This window comes from Zingiber officinale, chromosome 9A (genome assembly GCF_018446385.1).
Source record: "Zingiber officinale cultivar Zhangliang chromosome 9A, Zo_v1.1, whole genome shotgun sequence".
NCBI classification, from domain to species: domain Eukaryota; kingdom Viridiplantae; phylum Streptophyta; class Magnoliopsida; order Zingiberales; family Zingiberaceae; genus Zingiber; species Zingiber officinale.
In genome coordinates, this window is record NC_056002.1 from 50,578,239 (window position 1) to 50,603,095 (window position 24,857).

At 34.2% G+C, this 24,857-nt stretch overlaps 1 protein-coding gene across 4 annotated transcripts in view; it reads left to right on the forward strand.

Moving 5' to 3' along the window:
• Positions 1–1,443: 1,443 nt before the first annotated feature.
• LOC122019708 overlaps positions 1,444–24,857 on the forward strand; it is a 50,089-nt gene continuing 26,675 nt past the window's right edge. For 2 of the 4 annotated variants that reach the window (XR_006122000.1, XM_042577179.1), the window contains exons 1-8: positions 1,444–1,893; positions 1,994–2,241; positions 2,945–3,052; positions 3,141–3,249; positions 15,825–15,893; positions 15,947–16,117; positions 16,222–16,295; positions 16,780–16,867. Coding sequence is in view for 3 of the 4 variants with exons in the window: in XM_042577179.1 (XP_042433113.1) it covers positions 2,989–3,052; positions 3,141–3,249; positions 15,825–15,893; positions 15,947–16,117; positions 16,222–16,295; positions 16,780–16,867 (575 nt within the window). In the remaining variant the exon portion in view is untranslated. The remainder of the gene's footprint in view (positions 1,894–1,993; positions 2,242–2,944; positions 3,053–3,140; positions 3,250–15,824; positions 15,894–15,946; positions 16,118–16,221; positions 16,296–16,779; positions 16,868–24,857) is intronic. The other 2 variants (XM_042577178.1, XM_042577180.1) reach the window with 2 other exon arrangements.

Here is a 24,857-nt window from a genome sequence, read left to right on the forward strand (position 1 = left end):
CTTTTGTTTATATGGTCTCCAACAAAGTGATGTTTAACTTTGATGTGTTTTGTTCTTGAATGATGCACAAGATTTTTTGTTAAGTTTATTGAACTTATATTATCAATAAATGTTTTGACATTTTTATAGTTCAATTCAAAATCTTTTAATGTATGCATCATTTATAAAAGTTGTACTACACATTCTCTCATTTCTATATATTTTGCCTTAGTTGTTGATAATGCAATATAATGCTACTTTCTACTAAACCAACTGACTAAAGATTGTTCCAAAAATTGGTAGCAACCACTTTTGTTTTTTTTTTTAATGAATTTATAGTTAGCATAGTTTGAATTAGAAAAACCTCTAAGTTCAAAACTATTAGTCCTATGATACAACATTACTACATTTAATGTTCTTTTAAGATATCTAATTATTCTTTTAATAAATATTAAATGGGATTCTTTAGCGTAATATTGATATCTTGCATACATACCTACTACAAATAATATGTCAGGTCTACTAGCAGTTAGGTAAAGAAAATTTCCTATTATACTTCTATAGTATTTTAGTTCTACAGACTTTCCTTTTGGGTCATTATTTAACATAATATTTGTGGCCAAAGGTGTTTTTATTTCTTTATTATTTTTCATTCCAAAATTTTTAATTAATTCTTTGGTATATTTGTTTTGGTGCACATAGTTTTCTTCCTTTATTTGTTTTATTTGTAAACCTAAAAAGAATGACTGTTCTTCTACTAAACTCATTCTAAATTCATTTTCCATTAGATTTATAAATTCTTTTAAAAATTCAATATTGATTGATCTAAATACTATATCATCTACGTAGATTTGTGCTATAAATATATCATTTTCATTTGGTTTGACAAATAATGTAGCATCAATTTGACCTTGTTTAAAATTCTATTAGGTAAGTTGATAACCTTTTATACCAGGCTTTATGAGCTTGTTTTAAATCATATAATATTTTTTTTAATTTAAATAGATGGTTAGGGTGTTCACATCATGGTGGTTGACCTATGTAGATTTCTTCATTTATAAAATCATTTAGAAATACGGATTTAACATCAATTTGATAAAATTTGAATCTTTTATGTGATGCGTAGGCTAACAATATTCTAATGGATTCAAGTTTGATCATTGGTATATATGTTTCATCATAGTCTATGTTTTCTACTTGACTAAATCCTCTAATTACTAAGTGAGCTTTATTTCTTATGACATTTCCCTTATCATCTAATTTCCTTTAGGAAAAAAATCGAGTTTTGCATATATTTTTCTTATCTTTTGGATGAGTATTATTGGAAAAATAATTTTATTAGATTTTTTAGAATTTTAGAAAATTTTTAGGAGTTAAACAGATTTATATATTTAAAAGGATATATTTATTAAGATTTTTAGAAGTCTATTTATATTTCATTTAAGTCGGGAATTGATTATAATTAAAAACCCTAAGCATTATTTCCACCCGATTCCCTTACTCTTCTCACGATTCTTCTCATCCTCCTGTGCCCTGCATCTTGCCACCGTCCCTCAACCTCCCTCTTGCGTATCTGCTCGGCACCACTGGTCAACGCTACGCCACCCACCGTCTAAGCACCAAGTCGCTCAGATAGTGAGACGCTGACGCCTTGCGCGACCTGCAGACGCTCTACGCGGACTGCCACCGTCGTTTGCCACCATTGCGGCCCCTTCTCAGCGTGACGCCGGTACGGCGACACCACAGGCCACTGTCGTCGTGGGAGTAGACGTCTCCCCTTCTCTGTGTGAGGCAGCTCGTCATCGTTACAGGCCACAGTTGACGCGAGAGCTAATGCCGCTGCTCTCTCTCATTGCCTGCTTCGATCTGTAAGCATAGGGCCATTGCCGCCAGTCCATCTCCGACCACAAGAAGGTATGAGGTGTCGTTTATCCCTATTTCTCTTCCCCAATCTCACTGTCGTCGTTTGTCTTTCTCCCCCGATCGACGCCGACACCCATTCCTTCTTCGGCAGACTACCGACGAACTACCTTGAGCTGGCATCTTTCAGAGCCGCTTCTTTATTTACTACCATGCAGCGAGGGAGACAGGCACAACTCCATGTACACCTGAACTACTAGCCGGAGATCTATCCTCTCTTCAGTTTAGGGAGGAGGAAAAATCCACTGGGATACCATCTTCTCATCAGATCTGAGGTGGAGAGTTCTTTCTTCATGGTAGCATTCAATTTCTTCATTGAACGAACTGCTGATCGGAAATAAGGTGAGATCTGTTTGGTATCAGATTGATACAGATTTGAAGTCATTTTTGTGTTAGATTGTTATCTAGTTGATGATGAGGAGATGTGTTTAGGATTGAAGTTGTTTTTATAGAATTGAATTCATTCTATCTACATTGTTTTGATTAATTAGGGGTTGATGGTGATTGGTTGATTTGGGTAAGGGATATCAGATTAACAGGGAGATTATTTTTGGATTTGGGATCTACTAATGTCTAATTGGTCAAGGGATAAATGTATGATAGTTAATGTAAATGGTGAGAGTTAAATCTAATTGGATTACTGAATTTGGTTAATGATTAGATCTGGTGGTTAGCTATTGATCATGGGGATGAAATGATTGAATGATTGTTGGATTTAGTTGTATTATGAAGATGATGGAAAAACCCTCTCATTCTTCTTTGCCTCGTTCCCCTCTTCCATCCGTGGCCGACGGGCCATCGCCGATTTCCTCATTTTCCTTCCCTCTCTTCCGTTCCTCTTACTCCCAGCAGCACCCGTCTACAGATCTGTGATACTGAGTTGAAAGATACTTCCCCTCCATTCTCTCCGATTAGTTTTGCTTATCGGGTACCACTTGTATCGTCTTTTAATTAATTTGACGATTTCGTTCTTGTTCTTGCTTTTCTCCGCGAAATTTTTCGGTCTCTTCATTCACGGTAATGCTTCCTTCTGTTATTCTTTCAGATTGGTTCTCTAGTCCAGCTGGATGTATTGTCAGTGATAGTTTCATGTCTACGGTTCCATGCTTGTTCAATTTGTGTGTGGGGAAGATTACAACTGCTATAATACATGGTCAGTGCTGAAAGTATTAGTTCTTTAACCTTATTATCTTTTTGGTTGAACGTGATAAAATTGCTTATTGGACGCTTCTATGTCTCAGGACATGAATTAACAAAGGACATAATTGAACTTCCGCCAGACTTGTTTGATAATTTAGTGAGGAACCTTTCTCCATTGGCACTGCAAAATATACATGAATTTCGAGAAAGGTGACAATCCTCAATCTTAGTAAAGTATTTCCTTGTGGCATAGCTAATTTTTGCTCGAAGTTAACATTTCATAGTGTTATTTATTTTCTCTTCTTTATATTTTTCTGACTATATGAACAACGATTCTCCTTACCTGTGTTCTTTTTGTGCATTATATGCCATTACTCAACCATGGTAGAAAACACAAGGAAATTCTTTATTCTCAATACAAAAGGGAACTACTTAAAGGAGATTTTATTTTAAGAGTTATCTTAAATTTTCCATTAATTTAGATATTTTATTAATTGTATTCAAGACAAGAATGTGAATGCATTTATTTTTTTATTTAATTCGACCATGTATACAAGGTACTTAGGATCAAGATCCTATCTTGGAATGGTAATGGGTAATATAATTAGAACATTGGATTGTAAGACCATTTTTTTTTAAATGTCAACTATATTTTTTATGTATTAATTTTCATTAAATTTTTTGTCTAGCAATTTTAATATTTTTTATCCTATTAAAGTTATTTACATAACTAATATCGAAACAACACATCTTAAGAACACTTGTTTTCTTAAAAAATATTATAGCACACATGACTATTAAAAACAATTAAGGGGTGCTTGGTATAGATTACTCAATCGGAATGGTAATGGGTTTGATTGAGAGGTTAATCACAATGGGAATCAGTAATTGAATTGTTGGTGCTTGGTATAAATATTGGAATGGGTGTTAATGTGATTGATGTTGCTTGGTACAAATGAAAGTATGCAATGAGAATCAATCAAATTTCCAATTTTACCCTTACCATTAAACAATACAAGAAAAGCTGTAACAATCGCCGGAATATGATCAACACAGTACAAATAATGCACCTACAAAAAAAACTCGCGGACAATTACATATATATTGTAGTTTTTAATCAAAAATAAAAAAATAAACATATCTTATTGTTTGTTTTTTTATTTTTTATTTTTAAAAAAAGGTAAGCAAGTCGTAATTGTTTTAAAAAAAACTTCTATTAAGCCATATATCTCAAGCATGGTAGCTATATTTCGAGGGCATATTATCCATATATCACAGTACAAGTGAACACAGCACATATCTCCAAAATAAACCATTGTCAGTAATTAACCATTGTTTGAATGCAACATTAGTTAACATACCAAATCTTCAACAGACTATAATTCTGTTGAATGCCTTATCCTAAACAAAAGATACACCACCATCCTAAAAGTACATAAAACAATCAATTAATTGAAGGGTAGCTAGGCAGTCATTCAAAACCCGATTACTAAACAAGATAAGTTGATGAAATGTTTCCAGAATTTTCAAAACCAGCATATTCAAAATCTATAATTACAAGCAACTGAGCACAAAATCTTCTACTTCAGATGGATCCAAACTGAACAATAACTCAATTTTCACAGCATCTTCACAAATTGCTTGAGCAACCTTGTACTTGTTCTTCCCAACAAACCCGTGCTCATCCAACATCTCAAGAACTTGTAGCATTTTAGAAGATTTACCCTGAACCCAAGTTGACATAGATTCAAGGTGTGAGCTAACATTTTGCATAAAACCATCTACTCCATCATGGTTTAAAATACCGAGCCGTTTCACCCGAAACTCACGGATTTTATTGTTTCGACAGGGGACCAACATCGGCACACGGTCGACACAGCACGCGACCGACACAACACCCGCACATGAAGTTCTGATCGTCATCGCGTGCGTCCAGTTGCGGCACAGTGCAATATCCAACATCTACCAAATAATAACAACTTATATCAAGGAAAATAAAGTAAATGCAAGTATTCTGTAAAATTTAAAAAACAACATTAAACTTACCTTGGGTGACTTGCTAGATGGTCTACTGTTGACATCATGAAGAACCCGACCATCATGAGTAGAACCTTCCCAACCAAGTAACACATATATAAATTGCATATTTGGGGAGCACACTCCAACACGTTTGTAGCAATCCCCCCATTTTTGTGGGATAATGTTATTTTTCTTCTTTAGGAGGTGTGATTGGGATAAAAGTACCGTCTAAAGCACTCAAACAACCTTGTAATATTCATAGAGTTGAATGAAAAATATTTTAAAAGATGAACTAGAGGTGATTAAAAAAATGTTACCTTAAATGATTTCCACCTATTTTCTTTGTGGTCATCGCGTACTAGCTCAGGTTTCTTTAGCAATATGTGGTGTTGTTGTAAAATTGCTCGAAGACAGAGATTGAATTGACAGCTAACTGTTTAGGACTTCGTCCAAAAAGAAGGCTTATTGTTCTACTTTTTTTTTATGGTGTGCCAACATGTAGATAAATGAGGCCCTAATTTCCTCAATGGTTGCATTTTTTGTGGCTTTTAAACTCCCAAAGTCTCGTACTATATCACATAATATCATAAATGTTCTCCTATCTATTCGAAGATCACTAACACATATTTCATCACTCTCTTTTGCATGGCTAAACATCCATTTCACACACGCAATCCGTTTGCCTTCCTTTTTAATTGACGAATCTTACTTAGATGAGAGGCAAGCATTGCAATTTGATAAAGTACGAGAACCAAACAAACCACGAGCATTCCATACGTATTCCATAAAGTGCACATTAATCTACGTCTTCTATTGTTAAAAGGAGGTTGTGCCATCAAAATCACGCAGCAGGCAGTAGAGGGAAAAAAACACAAAACACAAATAGCAAATATCCAACACACCACCAGCCACCATAACTCAGAACACACACACACACACAAAAGAAGAAAAAAGACCAGCAGCCCTTAGAATGCCAAAAAAAATAAAAAAGCTGGGGATCGAACGCACACTGTCTTAACAGAGGAAAACTAATCAACAAACTTCATCTTTAGATATAAACCATTCTAAAAAAGAGAACTCACATGAACAAGTATAAGAATTCACAAACAACTTGTCAAATATGCCACCGATTGTGAGGATTTCTACTATGTTGCAGATCTTCAACGATCATCCTTGAGAGACAACCGTATGATAGAGACGAAGGATTTTTGGCAGAAGTGAGCAGTTGAAAAAATGTGGCACCGATTGAGTCAAAGAGGCGAATGATTCTTGAAGAAAGTGAGGTAACGATTTTGGGCAGAAGCATTCGAAGGAGGCGAATGATTTTAGGGAAGAAGCAGTTGAAGAGGGAACGATTTTAGGGCAGAAGCAAGAAGCAGTCGAGGATAATGGGTTGAGAAGGATTTTTCTGTCAAAAAATGATGGGTTCGATTGAGGAGGGTAATGAGTTTTGCGATTAAATTGCAGGAATCATTACTTTATTTTGATTCCTATTGACCCTTTCCAAGAAGCATAAATGGGAATCGAATATGGTTCATTCCCATTCCTAATCCCTAAACCCCCTTACCGAGCGCCCCCTTAGTTTCAAAATCATTCTGTGACACTGAACTTAGCATCTAAATAAGTCCAATCTATAAAGTTTCATCAAGTATTAAAATAATAAGAACTCTTGAATTATATATAGGTTTATCAAGGAATTTATCATCTTTATCATCACTATTTTTGTTTCCTCTTGTTTTATCTTAATTCATTGTCTTAACACTTTAATCCTAAGTCATTGAAATCTGTAATGACTTATTTTCTTTATCCTTGTGACCATTAGGTGTCTCTCGGACATCATCATCAAGTACTCTAAGCCAATCTTTTTTTATCTAGTTATTTTGTTACACTATACTGTTATCCATTCATCAACCAATGACAATTCTTTAAATAGTAATATTCTTGTATGCTTGTTTCCTAATTTCTTTGCCTTTCAATTTTGTAGTGCATGACAAATACTTAGTCATTCAACTTCTTCTAATGCAATCAATTTCTCTTTTTTAGGTGAACCTAAAAGGACGAGGTAAGTAAGAAATATCAATGGGTGATAGAAAAATAAATAAATAAAAAAAATACTTGCTTAAATGCACCCTAATTTGTTCACTCTTAACTGCAAGTTAAACTTAAGGTATGAATTGAGACCTTTACACCTCTAGATAATCATCCTAATAAGAATCCTACTATTGAGGTGGAAGTATTGTATCTCTTGTAATATCTGCAGCGTTAATTCAAATAATCCCTTAGCTACTTTAATAATTTTAATTTGCATAGTTATTTTCTTATAATCTAATCCACAATAGTAGTTTGAAATAAAAAATTTCATGCAAATTTGATTAGAAATATATGAAATCATCATATAGACCAAAACATGTAAGTAAATGAAAAATCAGAGAAACATATTCTCCCCTTAATGCAAGCTTCCCCTTAAATAAGACAATGTCGCTCTTCCTTCTTAGATGATGCTTCTTGTTAAGAGAGATTCTTCATTATAATAACTTTCATTTTGATCATATATAAACAAATGCATAAGAAGTTTCTCTTTGCTGCACCAACTAATAGAGTTAACAATATATTGATGAAACAACATATACACTATGTCCTGACGTAGACATGGATTGGTTGTTCAGTTGAGTGAACACAATATCAGTTGGGTTCCTACTTCAGTAGACTACTGTAACTTGTAATGCTCAAAAGCAAAAATTTGTTGAAAACTCTATATACATTGAAAATTTATGATTTTTTTTCTAGAGATATGTATTATTGTAAGATCTAATAGAGAAAAATATTTTTGAATATAAAATCTTTATATTTTTGAAAATTGATGCAAATTTGAAAATAGTTTGAAATTTTGGTGCTATTATCTAACTTAATTCCAATATCACATACATAATACTTATGATTTCCAACAACTAAGTAACTAATCACATGTATCTACAAAAGAAAGGATAACTTATAAGATATAAAATCTTAATTAAATTAAAAGACCACTGATAATCTTTGCAACAACTATATAAATGCTTGTATCAAGCATAAGAATAACAAATGAAAGTGCAATAGATAATACAATAAAGCAATACATAACCAAATAAATCAATAAGTCAACTAAATCAAACATGCAAAGGAAATAGTTCTTAGCATGATGATACTCTAGTACTCCTCAATACTAATCATTGGTTGGGGGTTGCTATTGTAAATTCTAATTACAAAGCATATCTATCATTTATTGTCGTTGATCCTCCTCCCTCTAGCGGAAGTCATAGAATTCGTAATGAAATTCACCGATCTAGCGAAGTCCGCTGCTTTTGATCGAATGCACTATAAATTCTTTCTCAAGTTGTGCAAGCCTTTCTTACAGTCATAGAGGGCATGTTGGTTTTTGCCAATTGTAATATCTCTTAGTCTCCCTCATCTTGTTCTTCCACGGATTCCTTCCATATAACTGTTTGATCGTCCATTTCCATTAATGTTGGGAATAATTGCTTTGTTTCTACCTGTCCTTTCTAATATCTATGTCCATGGATGTACGAAATGTAGGGATGATGCCAGAAAGTAAATTCAATGAACCTTTCTATAGAAACTTTTTTTTGTTGAGGTCGTTTGAAGCACTTTAGAACATAGAACACAATGAGATAAACAATTAAAGTAGGCTGTGAATGTAGGTTGAGAATATGTTGTTGTTCCAACTGGCTTCGCTTCTCTATTTATAGTGATAGTGTGTGGAACTTTAGTTGACTCAACGCTCCTTATCAAGTCAATTGAAACATTGATTTTAGAACTCTATCTGGAATGATTTTTTCTTATCAAGTCAACTCAAAGTGCATCCAATCGACTTGATCTCTACCAATCAACTAGTCAACTCACTTAACTAGATAAGTCTTTGGTCATTTCTTTTAATGTCTTTAGTTAAGTCAACCGTAACTTCTTGACTATCTCTTTACATGACTATGTTTCCAATCAATTTGATTAAACATTAGTTGAATCACTTGGATAATCCTAAGGAAATTTCAATGTTCACAATTATAATGGACTTAAAACACCTCATCCGACCCAAATCTCATAGACACGAACCTTATCTTGTAAAAACAATGTCTTACAATCAGAGTTTGAATTGCCGAGCCGTGCTACCTGAAATCGTCGGAATTTACGGCAAGGAAGCGAAACCAGCACAGCAAGCGGATAAATTTCGCCTTTGTCATATGCCCGCGATTGACACCTCTGTGTCGCTGGAAGCGTCGCGGGACACTTCTAGCGGCGCCACGAAGCGTCGCGCAACACCTCCGTCTCGCCTAAAGCGTCTCGCGATGCCTCCGCCACCGACGGAGGTGTCGCATAAGCAGCGGTAGTAGGACTTGCGACTTGTGGGATCACTGTTGCAAAAAGAAAAAAAGAATTAATTAATTAAATAATTCCCAACTAGAGTGTGATATTTTGAATAGACTTTTATAAACCCTACTTAAATTATCTCTATAAAATATATAAAAATATATTTAAAATTAACAAAATAAAAAAAATTATTAATTGATATTATAAAAATTCTTTTTTACCATTTCAAATTTATTTAAAAATTTTATTTTTTTTAAAAAAATTCTAATAAATTATATTTATATTCTCATAATTTTTTTATTACTTTATATTTTTTACTATTTAATTGATATTTTGATTTTTTTTACTATTTTAAATATATAAGATTTAAACTAATAATTAATTAAATGAATAAACAATTAATTTATATAATTATGATATATCAATTTTAATTTGAGTAATTAATACATCTTTAAAGGAAATTATATTTAATTATTTTTTCTAAGCATATTAAGTTGTTCAAACAACTTATATAAAATCAATATACAATTTATTTTTAAATTATACACAATAAACATATTTATCTAATAATTACTATATATAAATAAAAAAAATATCGAAACTGTATCGACATGGAACAATACGATACCAAAATCGTATCGTTCCAGTCTCAGATCGAAACCTCGGCACGGGTCGAAATTTTAAACCATGCTTACAATCATTCCGGCTGATTCAAATTACAAAGAGACGAAAATTATCAATTGGGCAATTGACTTAGGCACTGAGCTCTCATTTTGTTGACTCAGTCTAGAGAGAATACTTTTGTTTCTAAGCAAAAAGCTACAGTCAACCACTAAATTGACTCAACTATTTAGTCAATTGAGAAACCCTATTTTCTATTGAATTTGCTTGACTTTGAGTTTTTTATTTTTTGTTGACTTCGACCTACAACACTTAATCTCTGGTAGACACTTAAGTAGAAAAATCTTTTTAAAATACTCAAAATGACTTTTTGTCATTATTCATCTCGCATGTCCTCATGCCGATAATGCTCCTTCCTTAAGTTCTTTTTGACAAGCCTCTAGCCTTGTATAGTAGCAAGCTTCCTAAGCTTGACTTGCTTTCGAGTCCTACCTTCGAGCTTTTTACTCCTTCAGGACTTCATCGTTTGCCAAGGACCTATCGGTCCTTTGTCAATGCATGTTGGATTTTTCGACATCTATTATGATTTCATTCCTTGAGACTTTTTCATTTGCTAAGTACGTCTTGAACTTTTGCTAATGCCTATTGGATTTTTCCACATTTGCACAAGACTTCTTCATTTGCTTAGGATCTTGGACTTCTTCTAACACTTGTTGGATTTTCACTCCTTTGGGACTTCTGCACATGCCAAGTATTAGGATTGATGTCACGGATAGAGGGAGTGTGAATAACGCGTGGATTTTGTTTGCCTATGATCAATGCACAACAAAAATTAATAAAATAACAAACATAAGTAAACAATTCAAAACTCTTTATTTCTACTCTACGACATATGATCCGTCAATGGATCACTCTTGGTAACACCACTATATTTTCTCTTTCTTTGGACACTTTCTATAGGCAGACAAATATCTTACAGTTCTCTTCTTTTAGAGTATATACAAGAGAAACACATATGTAAGAATACAACCAAATAATAAAAATAAAAGAATTGAAATTACAAATGAAATTGAAATGATTACTTTCAATCGTTGTAGGTTGCTCATGACGACTCTAAAATGCGATAACATTCTCCTTGTAGCCGATCACATTATTTTGAAATGATCATGATATCAACTTATATAGTCCTTCTATATGTGAGCCATTAGTCAAGTGCTTCATATCAATGGATTTCTATCTTTTCATCAATCAACTCCTTTATGACATGTAACCTATTTTGTGTGAATTGGATCAGTTCTTTAGTTGTCTAGTTCATTCGTTGATTGGACTAGATAAAACCATCATCTAATCATTTGCTTCACTGTGTCATCAGTTGATTGAAGTGCACTAGTTGACTGACCAAGTCTACAAAACTTTCGGTTCATTAGCATTTTAGCCAGAGTCAATTTTAGAGTCCTGAATCCGTCTAAATCACAACTTTGTGGTTTTGATTCACTAGGCGATTGCAACTTCTACTCTAGTTGACTGCCATTCTAACTTCAGCCATACCAACATTGAGTCACTACCATGCCAAGAGAATTCATGTCTTTGGGACTTTCCATTTTCCTTGTGCACATCGATCGTGACTTATCAACACTTAAACTTTGCCTAATATCAAATTGACCGAAACATACTAGGACTTCACATGCCTAGAGAGTCCTTGTCCTTGGAACTTCACTCATTGCCCAACATTTGATTGACCTTTGCCTATCAGCTCTTTTCCTTGCCTAACCTTGTTGCTAGGACTTTTACTTACTTTGAGTTCACTCCTCTAGGACTCCAAGATCTGCCTAGGCCACTTTTAACTTTCCTAGACTTCCACATGCATGCCCTCCACGACCTCTTTGGATTCTCCATTGCCAACACCGATTGGACTTCTCAATACCTCCGATCAACCTGACCCACTTAAACTTTTAACTTCTACCAACACCTGCTCTTTAACCAAACCCAAATGTTCAGATAACCTTGACACATTTGGACTTCTTCCACTTTCAAGTATCCTATTTGACACCCATCTCCAAAAATCAAATATATTATTCGAACATATTGCTTAAACATCTAAATGCACTATGGTTAACCTTGACTAGATTGATCAACCTTGATTAGGGGTTTGATTGTACTAACAATCTCTCTTTTTTTTTTTTGATACTTCACAATATCTAAGTTAGGCTTAACCCCGAGTCTAACTTTTCATATCCTATACCAAAATTTAAATGAAGATTTCTAACTTAATACCTTCATTCTCCCCCTTTAGCATGCATTAAAAAAAGTTCTTTGTAATTTTTTGATTCAAAAAGTAACATTCAAGCCAAATTTTATATGAAGGTTTTATAGCCTTCCCTTTCATCAAGGTGGATCCCTCTCCCTTGTTCTAATAATCTCTTTATTCTTTTTCTTATTTTAGGGAAGTTCCTCTCCCCCCCCTCAAGGAAACATTTCTCCCCAAACTATGGATTAGTCAAATACCTTTAACAAGTTCCCCTTAAAGCATTTCTCTTAAACCTAGGTGTCCCCCTTAATTTATGCACCAAATATCTTTTTTTATATGAATGACTGTTTTATTAAGTTTACATTTTAAATTTTCTATTTCTATTTCTTTAATCCAATAAAGGTGATAGAGGTACACTAAGTTGAGCCTTAAGATTGTTCACCTCATTCATTTAATTTTTTTTTTATTATTTGATTTTGCTAATTGCCATGGACTCTCATTTACTAATTCAACCAATTGACCATAAGATAAATTTTTTTGAAATGTTTTCTTCTTCACTTGAAACTCTTGCCTCTCCTTTTTGTGATTGCTACAACGGCTTAATGTGTAACTATTTTTTGGATTGGTTCCTCATTTGATGTGTACGAATCATTCTATGTAGCTTTAAGTGCCTTATTGTGTTTTTATTTTCCTTATTTTTTATTTTTGGGTATTCATTCTTCGAGTGACTTTTCTTTGTTGCACTTGAAAATTTGTTTTGCTTTATCTTCATTAGTGTTTGATGAAGAGGATGATGATGGTGTCACCCTTGACCATAAATGTTATTTCCTCATTATAACTCGGTCTTAATTTGTTTGGCCTCATGAAGTTCCATAGTTGAGAACATAATCTTTGAACATTGGATAAACATCCACTATTAATGTCCACATTGGATTTATGTAGAGAATCTTGAAAGCACTTCGTAGTAGATCCTGATTGGGATTTCCTCACCTATAGACATTAGCCCATTGATAATTTTGCTTGAATCTTGAGTGCATTCAAGCTATGGTGTTTACCTTTCATCTTGATTATATTGAGTTGTGTTTATAAGAGATCTTGCTTTGGCTAGTTTTGAATCAGATGTGCTCACATGTAGCTTGATGAACTTGTTCTATGATACCTTGACATTCTTGCACCGTGTGCAACTCTTATTTTGGAATACACACTAATGCATATGTTGCTTTTCCATCATCTATATATTCCTTTTTAAAATTTTTTTGGTCCATCTACTCATCTTAGTATAATTATTTTTTCTATTTCATAGTATTTTATAGACTCTCAAATGCTAGCAGTGTATAAAAATCCAATCAGAAGTAGATCTCTAATCCTCTTCTAATAAACAAAATCTTTGTTAAATGTTTATATGATATTAACTAGTAGATGCCCCATGGGTTGGCATAATTGATACTTGCATGAGTGTTTGCTTTAATAGGTCTTGTTTTCAATTTCAAGTGGGTGCAAAATACTTCGTTGGGTGTCAGACCTCCCTATCCAAGGAGGCTGTTGCGCTAAGATAAAATACCCCCTTGATTTACTGCGTGTATCTTGCTGTGGGATCGGCGATACGGGGTCGTCTGGAGTGAGCGATATCACCTTTTAGTCTAATATTAACTAGTAGACTCATGATCTAGAGGGGGTGCATAAACGGTGCACCTTTATCGAAAATTTCTTACACAAAATTTGATACAATTATAAATAGCAAGTGTTTGTATTTTGCTAATTAAAATATTAATATACACATTGGAAATGATTAAAATAATTCTTATGGCACTAATAAGAAGATGTAACCAAATTCAAAGATCTCACTTTTACTATATGATCCATGATGGGTCTGGAACCTTAAATATCTACTAATCTAATGTTTAAGTCATGCAAGTGTGGATGTAGAAAGAATGCAAAGACAATTAGTAAGAATGTGAATTTTTTTTCATAGTGGAGATACATAACTATTTATAAGTAGAGGTAGGTGAGAAACCATGCTTTGGGATGGTCTGCGACTGCGAGGGTCCATGCCCATGCATTGGTTGGACCGTGATAGGTGATGTGGGAGCTTATTTCCAAGTATGGCCTATACTAGCGAAGAGTCATGTCTAATCATGGCATGGGACTGCATAGGTGAGGAGCCATGCCTGTGCATGGGCTGGGGAAGGCGATTTGGGAGGTCATTTCCAGGTATCACCCATACCGGCAAGGAGTCTTGTCTAATCATATGGCTTGGACTGCAATAATGAGCGGCATGGAAAGCCATACTTGGGGATGGCTAGGCGACCAACCTAATATTTTTGTTTCTATCTTATTCTTCGCTCAATCTTCTCAATCTTTTTTCCCCCACAATTCAACTTAATATGTGTTTCATCAACTTAATCCTTTCTTTTCTCCACGTGGGTATAGCAAACTGATCTAGAATAGAATCTGCATTAAGGGGCACTGTTGGCCCACCCCACCCGTACCCCTACTACCATGTCGGCTGCCCCCTTCAGTCGTGCAGTGCATCGCGCACAGGGGTGTGCAGGGTAAAATTTCCCCTGCATTAAGAGATGACAGATAAATTAATCTATCTTAGATAAACCCAATATACAATTTCTATCAACCACAAAATATGGGTCTATAGGTTCTTCTCAAAGTTTGTTGATCACCATAAGTTAGAAGATCCTTGACTCGTTTTTCATGAAGTTCATCAAAGCTTAATAACTTCAATCTCCAATTTGTGTAATTTCTTTTATACTTCATGCAACTCATAAAATTTCATTAAGTTGAATTGTAAAAATATCAAAACACTTGGTCAAAACTTAATTACAAGGGAGAACTTTTTTCCCAACATATAGTTATTCTTTCATCTAAAATTAATATGATTTCCATAATTTTTTGTTTCTATCTTATTCTTCTCTCAATCCTTCTTTCCCCCACAATTCAATTATGTGTTTCATCAATTTAATCCAGCTATAATTTTCTCCTGTTAGCAGCTTTCTTGTCTAACAATAATAATGTTGATATCATGCTTAGTATCCTATATTACCTTGTTGACAACTAAATTGTGTTTATTTATTTTTCCTTTGCCTAATTGACACAGCAGTTAAGTTCTTGCTCATCTTCAAAGCTAATAATAATGATGTCCACTCCTGGACTATTCTAAGCACAATGTTTTTTCCTCTTGAGATTTTTTTATGCTCAATCTTGAGACTAGAGGTTACATTCCAAAATCATATAAACCATGGAGCATCCTTAATTTTCACTTTTTGACACTCATAGTTATGGAATCCTCTTGAACTTATTTTGGAATAGGTTGTTTTGCTGCAATTCACATGGATGTGTATTTTAGGTCAGAACACTGAAAAAATAACTGCTTTTGCTGTCATGATTAGTTTACATGCTAAACAAATATGACAGTAACTCTTTAATATGGGGAGCTCTTTGTCGTTGGTGAAGTTTGGTAGCTCCACTATATGCCCTAGTGTTTGCTTGATTATATTTTTGACTCTCTTGTATGCTGTGACAGATCAGCTGACCATTCTTGTGAGTTTGGATGCAAAAATGCTAGCTTTGAGTGCAGACAAAATTGTGGAAGGTGACGTGATTTGTTAAATAAATATTAATATGTGAAAATATTATTTAGAGAAGGCCGTTTTACTTCAGGTGTGAAGATTTCAATACACTATGGATGATGTTATTCATGACTCGCTGGTCCAATATCAAGAGGATTCATCCTTCTGGAATAGATGGTAATGATAAATCAAAATTGAACCAAAGTCTTGACTGGCAACAACTATACTGGGAAAAACACCTACAAGAGTATGCCATCTAATTTGTTGTTCTATCTTGGATTCTTCAAGCTATATGAAGATGATACAAGTCATATAATAATTGAATGTGACTTGAGTTTATATTTGGCAAAGTGTTTTAGATGAAGCTGCAGAGAAAGCCTTGCTTCCTTCGTTTGATGCTAATATTGGTGATCTTACAATTTCGGGTAGATTTTTCATTATTCTCTTATGTTTTGTTTTATCTCCTGACATTTATATTTGAGGTTTTTTCTATTCCCTAAAAAACTGACATAAAATTCGACATCTCTTTTCACAGTTTCCATGCAACTAAATAAATAGTTTAGATACACACTCAAGTTTCATAAAGTTATTTAGTTATTGTTGAACGCAGCTGTCAAGGGCCTAAATTATTGTATATTTTTCTGCAACTGAGATAGTTTAAAATCACTTTAATTAAGATTGATTTCACTAGTTTTAAACTAAAATTTTGCATGATGGTATGAAAAAACTTCCTTTAATGTGTTTAATACTTTTCTTGCAAATGGTATCAGCCTTCAGGTGTTGATTTGCTGAAGAAATTCAATTTGAAACCCCTTCTCTGTTCATCAAGATGCCTTTGTATACTTCTGTATTTAAGTATATGCAACACAATAACGTATCTGCTTATAGACATTATCCTCTCTTTTGCAGACAGCATCATGGATGCAATTGGTCACAGAGATACATGTTGCTGTATGAAACTATCCTTCCATTGTAACAGATTTGGGAAATATATGAGGTTTCCTTTATTTCAATGATATTATAATCAGATTATTATTAAAGTTCTATCCTGTACTCTTTCTTAACTAATTTCTATATGCAAGTCAAACTTATTTTATCAACGCACTCAAGACTTTTCTTCAACTTTTTTTTTCTCAACCTCATAAATTTTCATACAATATGCTCTGCATGTAGTCCTGCTAATTTTTTGTCATTCCGGTATTCCACTCCTCATCATTAAATTGAACCCCTCTTCATCAAGAATGGTGAATGGATGTTCATGTATCATAATCCAATGAGCAACTGCCTCCCTCCTTTGTTTCATGTCAAATTTTCCAGAATGCAAAGCAAGAATGGAAGGTGAAGCTGAATCAGTGGGCAGAAAATTCAACTTTGTTGTTCAGCTGCTCGCAAATGAATTTTTCTCTTTACACAATTTAATCTATGTCTCAAAAGATTTGATGTGACTCCTGATTTACCAAATGTAAAAAGAGATTGACAATGTTTACATTTTGCTTTTTTTGATCCATCTACTGTGTCAAAATCATTCCAAACTTTTGAATTTTTTTTCCTTTTCTTTGTTTGGAACCCCTCTTTCTCTTTTTCTCTAGCATTTGCTTGTGTTTCTATACCAGCTGTGCCAATTTCCTTGTTGATATCAAGATTAACCTCATTACTTTCAGCTACGACACTGTTTATGGTAATTGAAATAGGTGACTCTTCTACATTCAAAAGATAAATAATTGTCAAATAAATTATGAAATAGGTGACTCTTCTACATTCAAAAGATAAATAATTGTCAAATAAATTATAAAAAGCTCAAACAATAATAAGAAGAGAAAATACAATCTACAAAGCAACATCCAATTTTACCCATTTTGTCTCCTAAACATGCTTCAAATCTTTAGTTTGTAGGAATCAAAAGAACTCCATGCAAGTACTTACGAGAAAAAAAAAACAAGCTCTAAACTTCCAATGTCAAATCTTTGAAATTAACGACGAAAACAAACCATAGTAGATCAGTTCATTACCACTTCCATATCTTGCAAGCGCACATATTTTAAAGATCATTCATATTACATCTAACAGAAGATTATGAAAACAACGTGTTAAAAGTTAAATCTTTAGGTTAAGAATTCTAATACAGCCACAAGAATATATAAGACAGAGGAATAATAGGAACAACAGTTATAATGCTAGGATATAAACTGAACATCCTTCGAAATTCTAAAGAAGATGAAATCGCATGTCAGAAAATTAAATGGAAAAATCATGAACGCATTGCCCTAGCCAATACATAGATGAACAAAGGAGGCTTAGATCCTCTGAATTAAAGGGCAAAGAGGGACAGAGAACGCCATGGCTGAAAAAAAAGAAAACTATCCTTTGAGGAACCCTAATCTTGGTTTGGTTGCAGAAAAAAGAAAGAGGGAAACGTTGAAGGTTGAGTTGAACGACTCCAGGGCAGCGTGTTGAGTCTGCTGAATCAATTTCTGTTAGGGGACTTAGGGCTGTGACCGCCACCTTAGGGGTGATTCAGGTGAAGGCTTGAAGGCGTAAAGCGGTGAAGGTGAACGAAGAGAAACAAGACCGAGAGAAAGTGAGAGACCAACAATGAGGGATTTTGACTTTTATCCTTTTATAATTTAATTTTTTTTTTCAAATATTATGATTTTACTTAATACTTATTAGTAATTATTTAATGTACTAAATTATCAATATTTACTTGAATAAATAAAAATAATATATTATATATTAATGTCGGGCTTGATAGGCTCGACAAGCGCTTAAGCCAATATTATCTAGGCTCGAGCTCGACTTGAATAATAAACGAATCGGCTCGAGTTCGATCAACTCCGAACTCGAGTCAAGCTTTGACCGAGTTGCTCACGAGTGGCTTGGCTCATTTACACCCCCACTACTCAGAATATAAAGTTAGACTATTTGTTAAGATACTTCTAGATAATTACTTCCCTTTTTAGACACAATGATGATCAATTACATCTTCAATGTCGAAAATATAAAGTGAGATCCTCAATGTTGAAGACATTGCTAATACTCATATGTGCCAGTAGCTCACATAAGCATTAGAACTGATTTTCTTTAAAACTTTATGAGGTCTAACATTCCTTCAATGAAGTTTCTTATAACAACTCTTGGATATCGTTTTGGCCTTGTACGAACCATAACCATATTGCCTCCATGAAATTCAGCAAACTTCTTTTCAAATCAACATGTGTTTTATATCTTTTATTGCTTAGAGTAATTTTTCACTTGACATCATTGTGTATATCTTGTATGTGTTTGCTAAAAGCATCAACTTTAGCACTTGGTCTTGCCTCCAATGGTAAATGAACCAAATGAATTGGCTTTCTTATAAGCATACTTGTAACAATTTCAAATGAGCTACGTATTCATTGAACTATTATATGCAAACTTGGCCATAGGAAGAATTTGATCCCATGTGATAACATGATCTCTAACAAGGCAACGAAGTGCCGTTGTATGACCATCTGTTTGAGGGTGAAAAGAAAGAGAAAACTTCAACTTTGTATTCATCAATTTCCAAGGGTTCGCTAGAAGTAGCTTGTGGACTTCACATTTCGGTTAGAAACAATTGTTAATGGTAACCTATTAAGGCGAACAACTACCTTGAAGAAAAGTTTGGTAATGTTAACGACATTTGATGTCTTTGAACATGGAATGAAGTCAGCCATTTTTGAAAATCGATCTGCCACTGCAAATATAGAGTCGTGTCCTATAATGGTTTTAGGCAAACCAAGCACATAATCCATGCTTAGATCTGGCCATGGTTGATGTGCCAAAATCTATGCTTAGATCTTGCAATGGTTGGTGTGGCACTGGTAGAGGCATATATAAACTAGTATTTTTCTTTCTTCCTTTAGATAATTGGCATGTGCGACATTGAGAGACAATCTTCGCCACAACCTTTTTAAGACTAGGCCAAAAGAAACGGTCTTTAGCCATTGCAATTGTTTTATCCCTTCTAAAACGACTTGCTGCCCTGCTAACATGTAACTTCCATATCGTCCTCTCGGGACGGTCTAGTGGCTAGCACATGAGGTGCTGCCACCATGAGGTCTGGGGTTCGAATCTTGACATAGTCGAGGTAAATGTATCCCTCATGCGCTAGTCACTATTCCAAAGGCTAGTAGCCATTTGTGATTTACCTCCTCCGTCTTAGCCCTGGGACGGGTTGGTAGGGGCGCTAGGGGTAAGCGTAGTCGCCTTTTGCCACCATATAACTCCCATATCACTTGCTCACGAAGAGAAGTATTAAACAAACAAAGTCAAGTTCCTTTAAAGAGATCATCATTATGCGCTGAAAAATATGAGAAATCTTCATGTTGTCCTGCCATTAAAGCAACAAATATATTATTGAAATATTTGCACAAAGGGTAGTCTTTCTTAAGTAGTTTAAATCCCACCACTTGTATAGATATAGAAGAAAGAAAATATATCACTCTACTAAGTGCATCAGCTACTTTATTTTTAACATCGGATTTGTGTTTGATTACAAAGGTATATTCTTGTAAGAAAGAGTTCCATTTTCCATGTCGATGACTTAGGTTTTGCTGAGAATTGATATATTAAAGAACTTGATGATTAGAATACAGAACAAACTGTTGTGGAAGGAGGTAGTGTCGCCAATAACACAAAGCTTGATCTACTACATAAAGTCTTTATCATAAGTAGAAATACCATTGTTTCGTCTCATTCAACTTCTCACTAAAATATGTAATAGGATACCCTTCTTGACTTAATACGCCTCCGATTCCAACATTAGATGCATCACATGCCCACTTCAAAGACCTTTGTAAAATTTAGTCAAAAAATAGGTGCTTCAACCACTTTTTTCTTACTTCTTGAGAAGCTTGTGAAGCTGCGTTGGTCCAAACAAATGAGCCTTTTTTTATACAATCAGTTATAGAGGCCATAATAATGCTGAAATTTTTTATGAAACACCTATAAAATGTTGCCAGGCCATGAAAACTTTTGATTGCTTGTAGTGTCCTAGAAAATGACCAGTCTCTGATACTTTTACCTTATCAAGATCTGTCTCTAATCCTCTAGATGACACCACAAAACCTAAGAATACCACAAAGGAAGTCATAAAGGAGCGTTTCTTTAAATTTATATAGAGCTTTTCTCTGTGAATAATTCTCATAACTTGTCGTAAATGGATAAGATGTTCTTCTTTATTCTTGTTGAAAATTAAGATATCATTGAAATAAACAACAAGAAATTTTCTAATAAATGGTTGTAGTAGTAGATTTATAAAGCACATAAATGTGCTAGGTGTGTTGGAAAGACCAAAAGGCAAGTCATTCATAAAAGTCATCTTTAGTCTTGAAAGTTGTCTTTCGTTCATTTCCAAGTCTTATGCGTATTTGATGATACCCACTTTTCAAATCAATTTGAAAAGATATAAGAACTAACCAACACTATCAATACACATGCGCCAGCTACCATGTTTTTTTTGGTGTTAACGAAGTAGGAATAGCACATGGGCTTAGACTTTCGTGAATGAAACGCTTGGACAATAATTCTTCCACTTGCTTCTTCAATTTTGTACGTCCACTTAGATTTATTTGATAGATCGATAGATCAGGTAGTTGTGAGCCTGACACAAAGTCAAATAGCATGCTGAATTTTATGCATTGGCGGAAGCTCACTAATTAATTCATCTGGAGCTACATCAGAAAAGTCATTTAATAACATAGTAATTTCCGGAGGATATGAGGAAGCTTTAGGAGTAGATATTTCTTTAACTTCTTTGATTATAAGGGCATTTCTAGTAATACTTTCTTTACTCTCATATATAGTAGAAATTTTCCTGGTTAGAATGTGTTGAGAATTTCCACTATTAGTAGTATTCTTTACCTTCTCTTGCTTGTATTTCTTCATTTTAGCCGTCTTTGCATTGGTACACTTTCTTCTTGTTGAACCTAAAAGTGTATGTGTTCTCCTTGCCATAATGATGCACATCTTGATAGTATAACGAAAGTCTTCCAAGAAGTATATGAGTTACTTTCATAGACATAATGTCGCATCAACTAGAGTCATTATAATTTTGTGTTATCGATCCATCCAACCTTGTATGGTTGGGGATGTGGCTATGTAGGAAGCTTGAGGCACTCTACCATATATACTGAGACAATATTCATATAACTTCCTCCATTAATAATAAACTTATGTGCTCGATTCCCTACAACGAACCAATATCTGAAAAATAGATATCCATCTCTAATTTTCACCTTCGACTTTTAGGGTAGTAACAATACGCCTAACAACACTTGCTAAAGAAGTTTCTTCATCTTCTTCAAAATCAACTTCAATATAAGCTCCATAATCATAAGAACTTTCTTCTCCTTTTACTCTTTGATATAACATCATCTTCATGCTCTCCTTGGACTTGATCACCTTTAGATTTAGGAACCATAGCTTTAACACCATTTAGACGAATTTGTATATCATCAAGTTGCATCACGCGAATAAGTATCTCATCACGTTGATTATAAGTCAATTTTCCTCTAAAACTCCTCCCGGATCTTGTAGACATATTAACTCAGGCTTTGATACCAAATATGATCTAGCACAAGAGGAGATTGAGTCTTAGGAGGTTTGGGGAGTAACATATGGAATAAAGTGGTAAAGGAATGTAGAAACATAAGTATCATACTTAGTGTTCTAAATGGCGCTTGAGGCGGCCGCCTATGCACCACCTAGGTAGGAGGTGGACATCAACCGCACCGCTTTTATGGAAGGCGGTGTTTTAGGTGGTGCAATGTAGGTTAAAAAAACCTTGGTGCTTTAGGTGATTTCAAAACAACTCACCCCTCCTTCCTCCTTGAACGGTCGCTGCCGTTGCCCCATCGCTGCCGCCACCTGCTGCCACCGCTCGCTCATTGCCGACATCACTACTGTCGTTGCCATTGCTTGTTGCCGTCTTTAGGTTAGGCTTTTATATATTTCAGATTCGGCATGACACAAATGAAAAACCCTACTCTCTGTTTTGGCATTTTGACTTTGGATGATGATGAGGATCATGACGCTAGAGCCATGGATCAAAATCTCATAATGAACCACTCGAAACGGGCGAATCATTTAATTCTGCTCCCTGACGGATATCGGCACAACCCAACACCAGGCCTAGCGACAGTCGTAGAGGCATCGTGCGATTCCTGCGATCACTGCAAAAGGCTCGTAGGACCCCCTCGATAGCACTGGAGGGGTCACACAACCCCAGTAGCCGCATTAGAGGGGTCGTGCGACCTCAGCGGCCACACCCGATTGTCGTACGAACCTAGCAGTCATGCTGAAGTTGTTGCGCGACCCCCTCGACCATGCTGGAGGGGGTCGCCTGGGTCGTGCGAGCAGAATTTTTAATTAACATTGGTAATTTAGGTTTATTAACTCAATCAACTCCCAACTATGATAGAGATAATCGAAAGAGACTTAATTAAATTCTAATAAAATTATCTAATTAATTGTAGATTTTTTTTAATTCTAAAAATATATGATAATTTTTTAATTTATTTTTTATTTTAAAAAGATTTTTATTTTTTATTTATTATATTTTATATTAAAAAAATATCACTCTTGTGGCCGTGGAGGGCTTGCGTGAGCGGGCCAAGAGTTTAAATTAAAATTTAAGTTGATTATCTTAATCAATTCCTAACTATAATAGAGATAATCTAAAGAGACTTAATTAAATCCTAATAAAATTCTTTAATTAATTATGTTTGTTATTTATTTTAATTAGAAGGGAATCTTGACGCAACGGTAAAGTTGTTGCTTTGTGACCAAAAGGTCATGGGTTCGAATCCTAGAAACAGCCTCTTGCAAAAAGCAGGATAAGGCTGCGTACAATGGATTCTTCCCCGGGACCCTGCATAGTGGGAGCTTCGTGCACCGGACTGCTCTTTTTATTTATTTTAATTCTAAAAATATAATAAATTATTTATTTATTTTAGCGGATCCCACCTAGCGGGATAAGACTTGGTTGTTGTTATGTATGTATTTATTTATTTATTTTTCTTTGTATTTCTTTTCTTTTTTAAAATTATATATATATATATATTGTTTTTTTTAATTTATGTTAAATATTTTTTTAGTTAATTTTTTTTTATATTTAAAAATATTGAAATCATATCATTACGGTACGATACGATATCGAAACTATATCATTCCAGTTATAGACCGAAATTCTAATACAACTCGATATTTTAAACTATGGCTAGAGCTATTAAGAGTTTGGTTAAATGATGAGAATGACTATGGGTATAGGTTTGATAGTAAGGTGGAATGAGAATGAGAATGGAAATGAAACCCACCTAGTTATATGAGTTTGGTTGATTCCTATAAATCTAGAAATCATTCCCAAATTGTCATTCCCAAATCCACAATCCAAACACTATCTTTTACTATCATTCCATTCCCTCATTTTCAAATCCATTAATCAAATGCCCCCTAAGTTTAGATGTTGATATAAGAGTGATAGACAAAATGAAGCTCATGATTATTTAGATATATAGGAGAGTTTAGTTGAGATTAATTTTTAATCAAAGTTTATCATACTATTAACTATCTTATAATAACTTTAAAGCATCATATGGTGGTTCATCATTTTAAGCTCGGGACACATGAATATTTTTATCCTATTGCCTATACCAATTTTAATTCTAGGGGTGTCATTCCCGGTGGTAAATTAAGACATGTTAATCTACATGTAAATAAATCAATATTAATAGATGATTATTTAATTTTAGTGTTGGAAAACTTTAAGGGTGTTGCAAGAACTAATCTTTCCATCAAATACACGGTACTACATATCGAATGCTTCACTAAAATAAATATGATTATTTTCATATTTTTTTAATTTGAGTTAGTGTTGTATCAAATTCTTTTTATCGAAAGAGAACTTTGTTTATTTGCCTTTATCTGACCATCTTAAGTTATCCAACATTGAAATCTTATATAAAGCT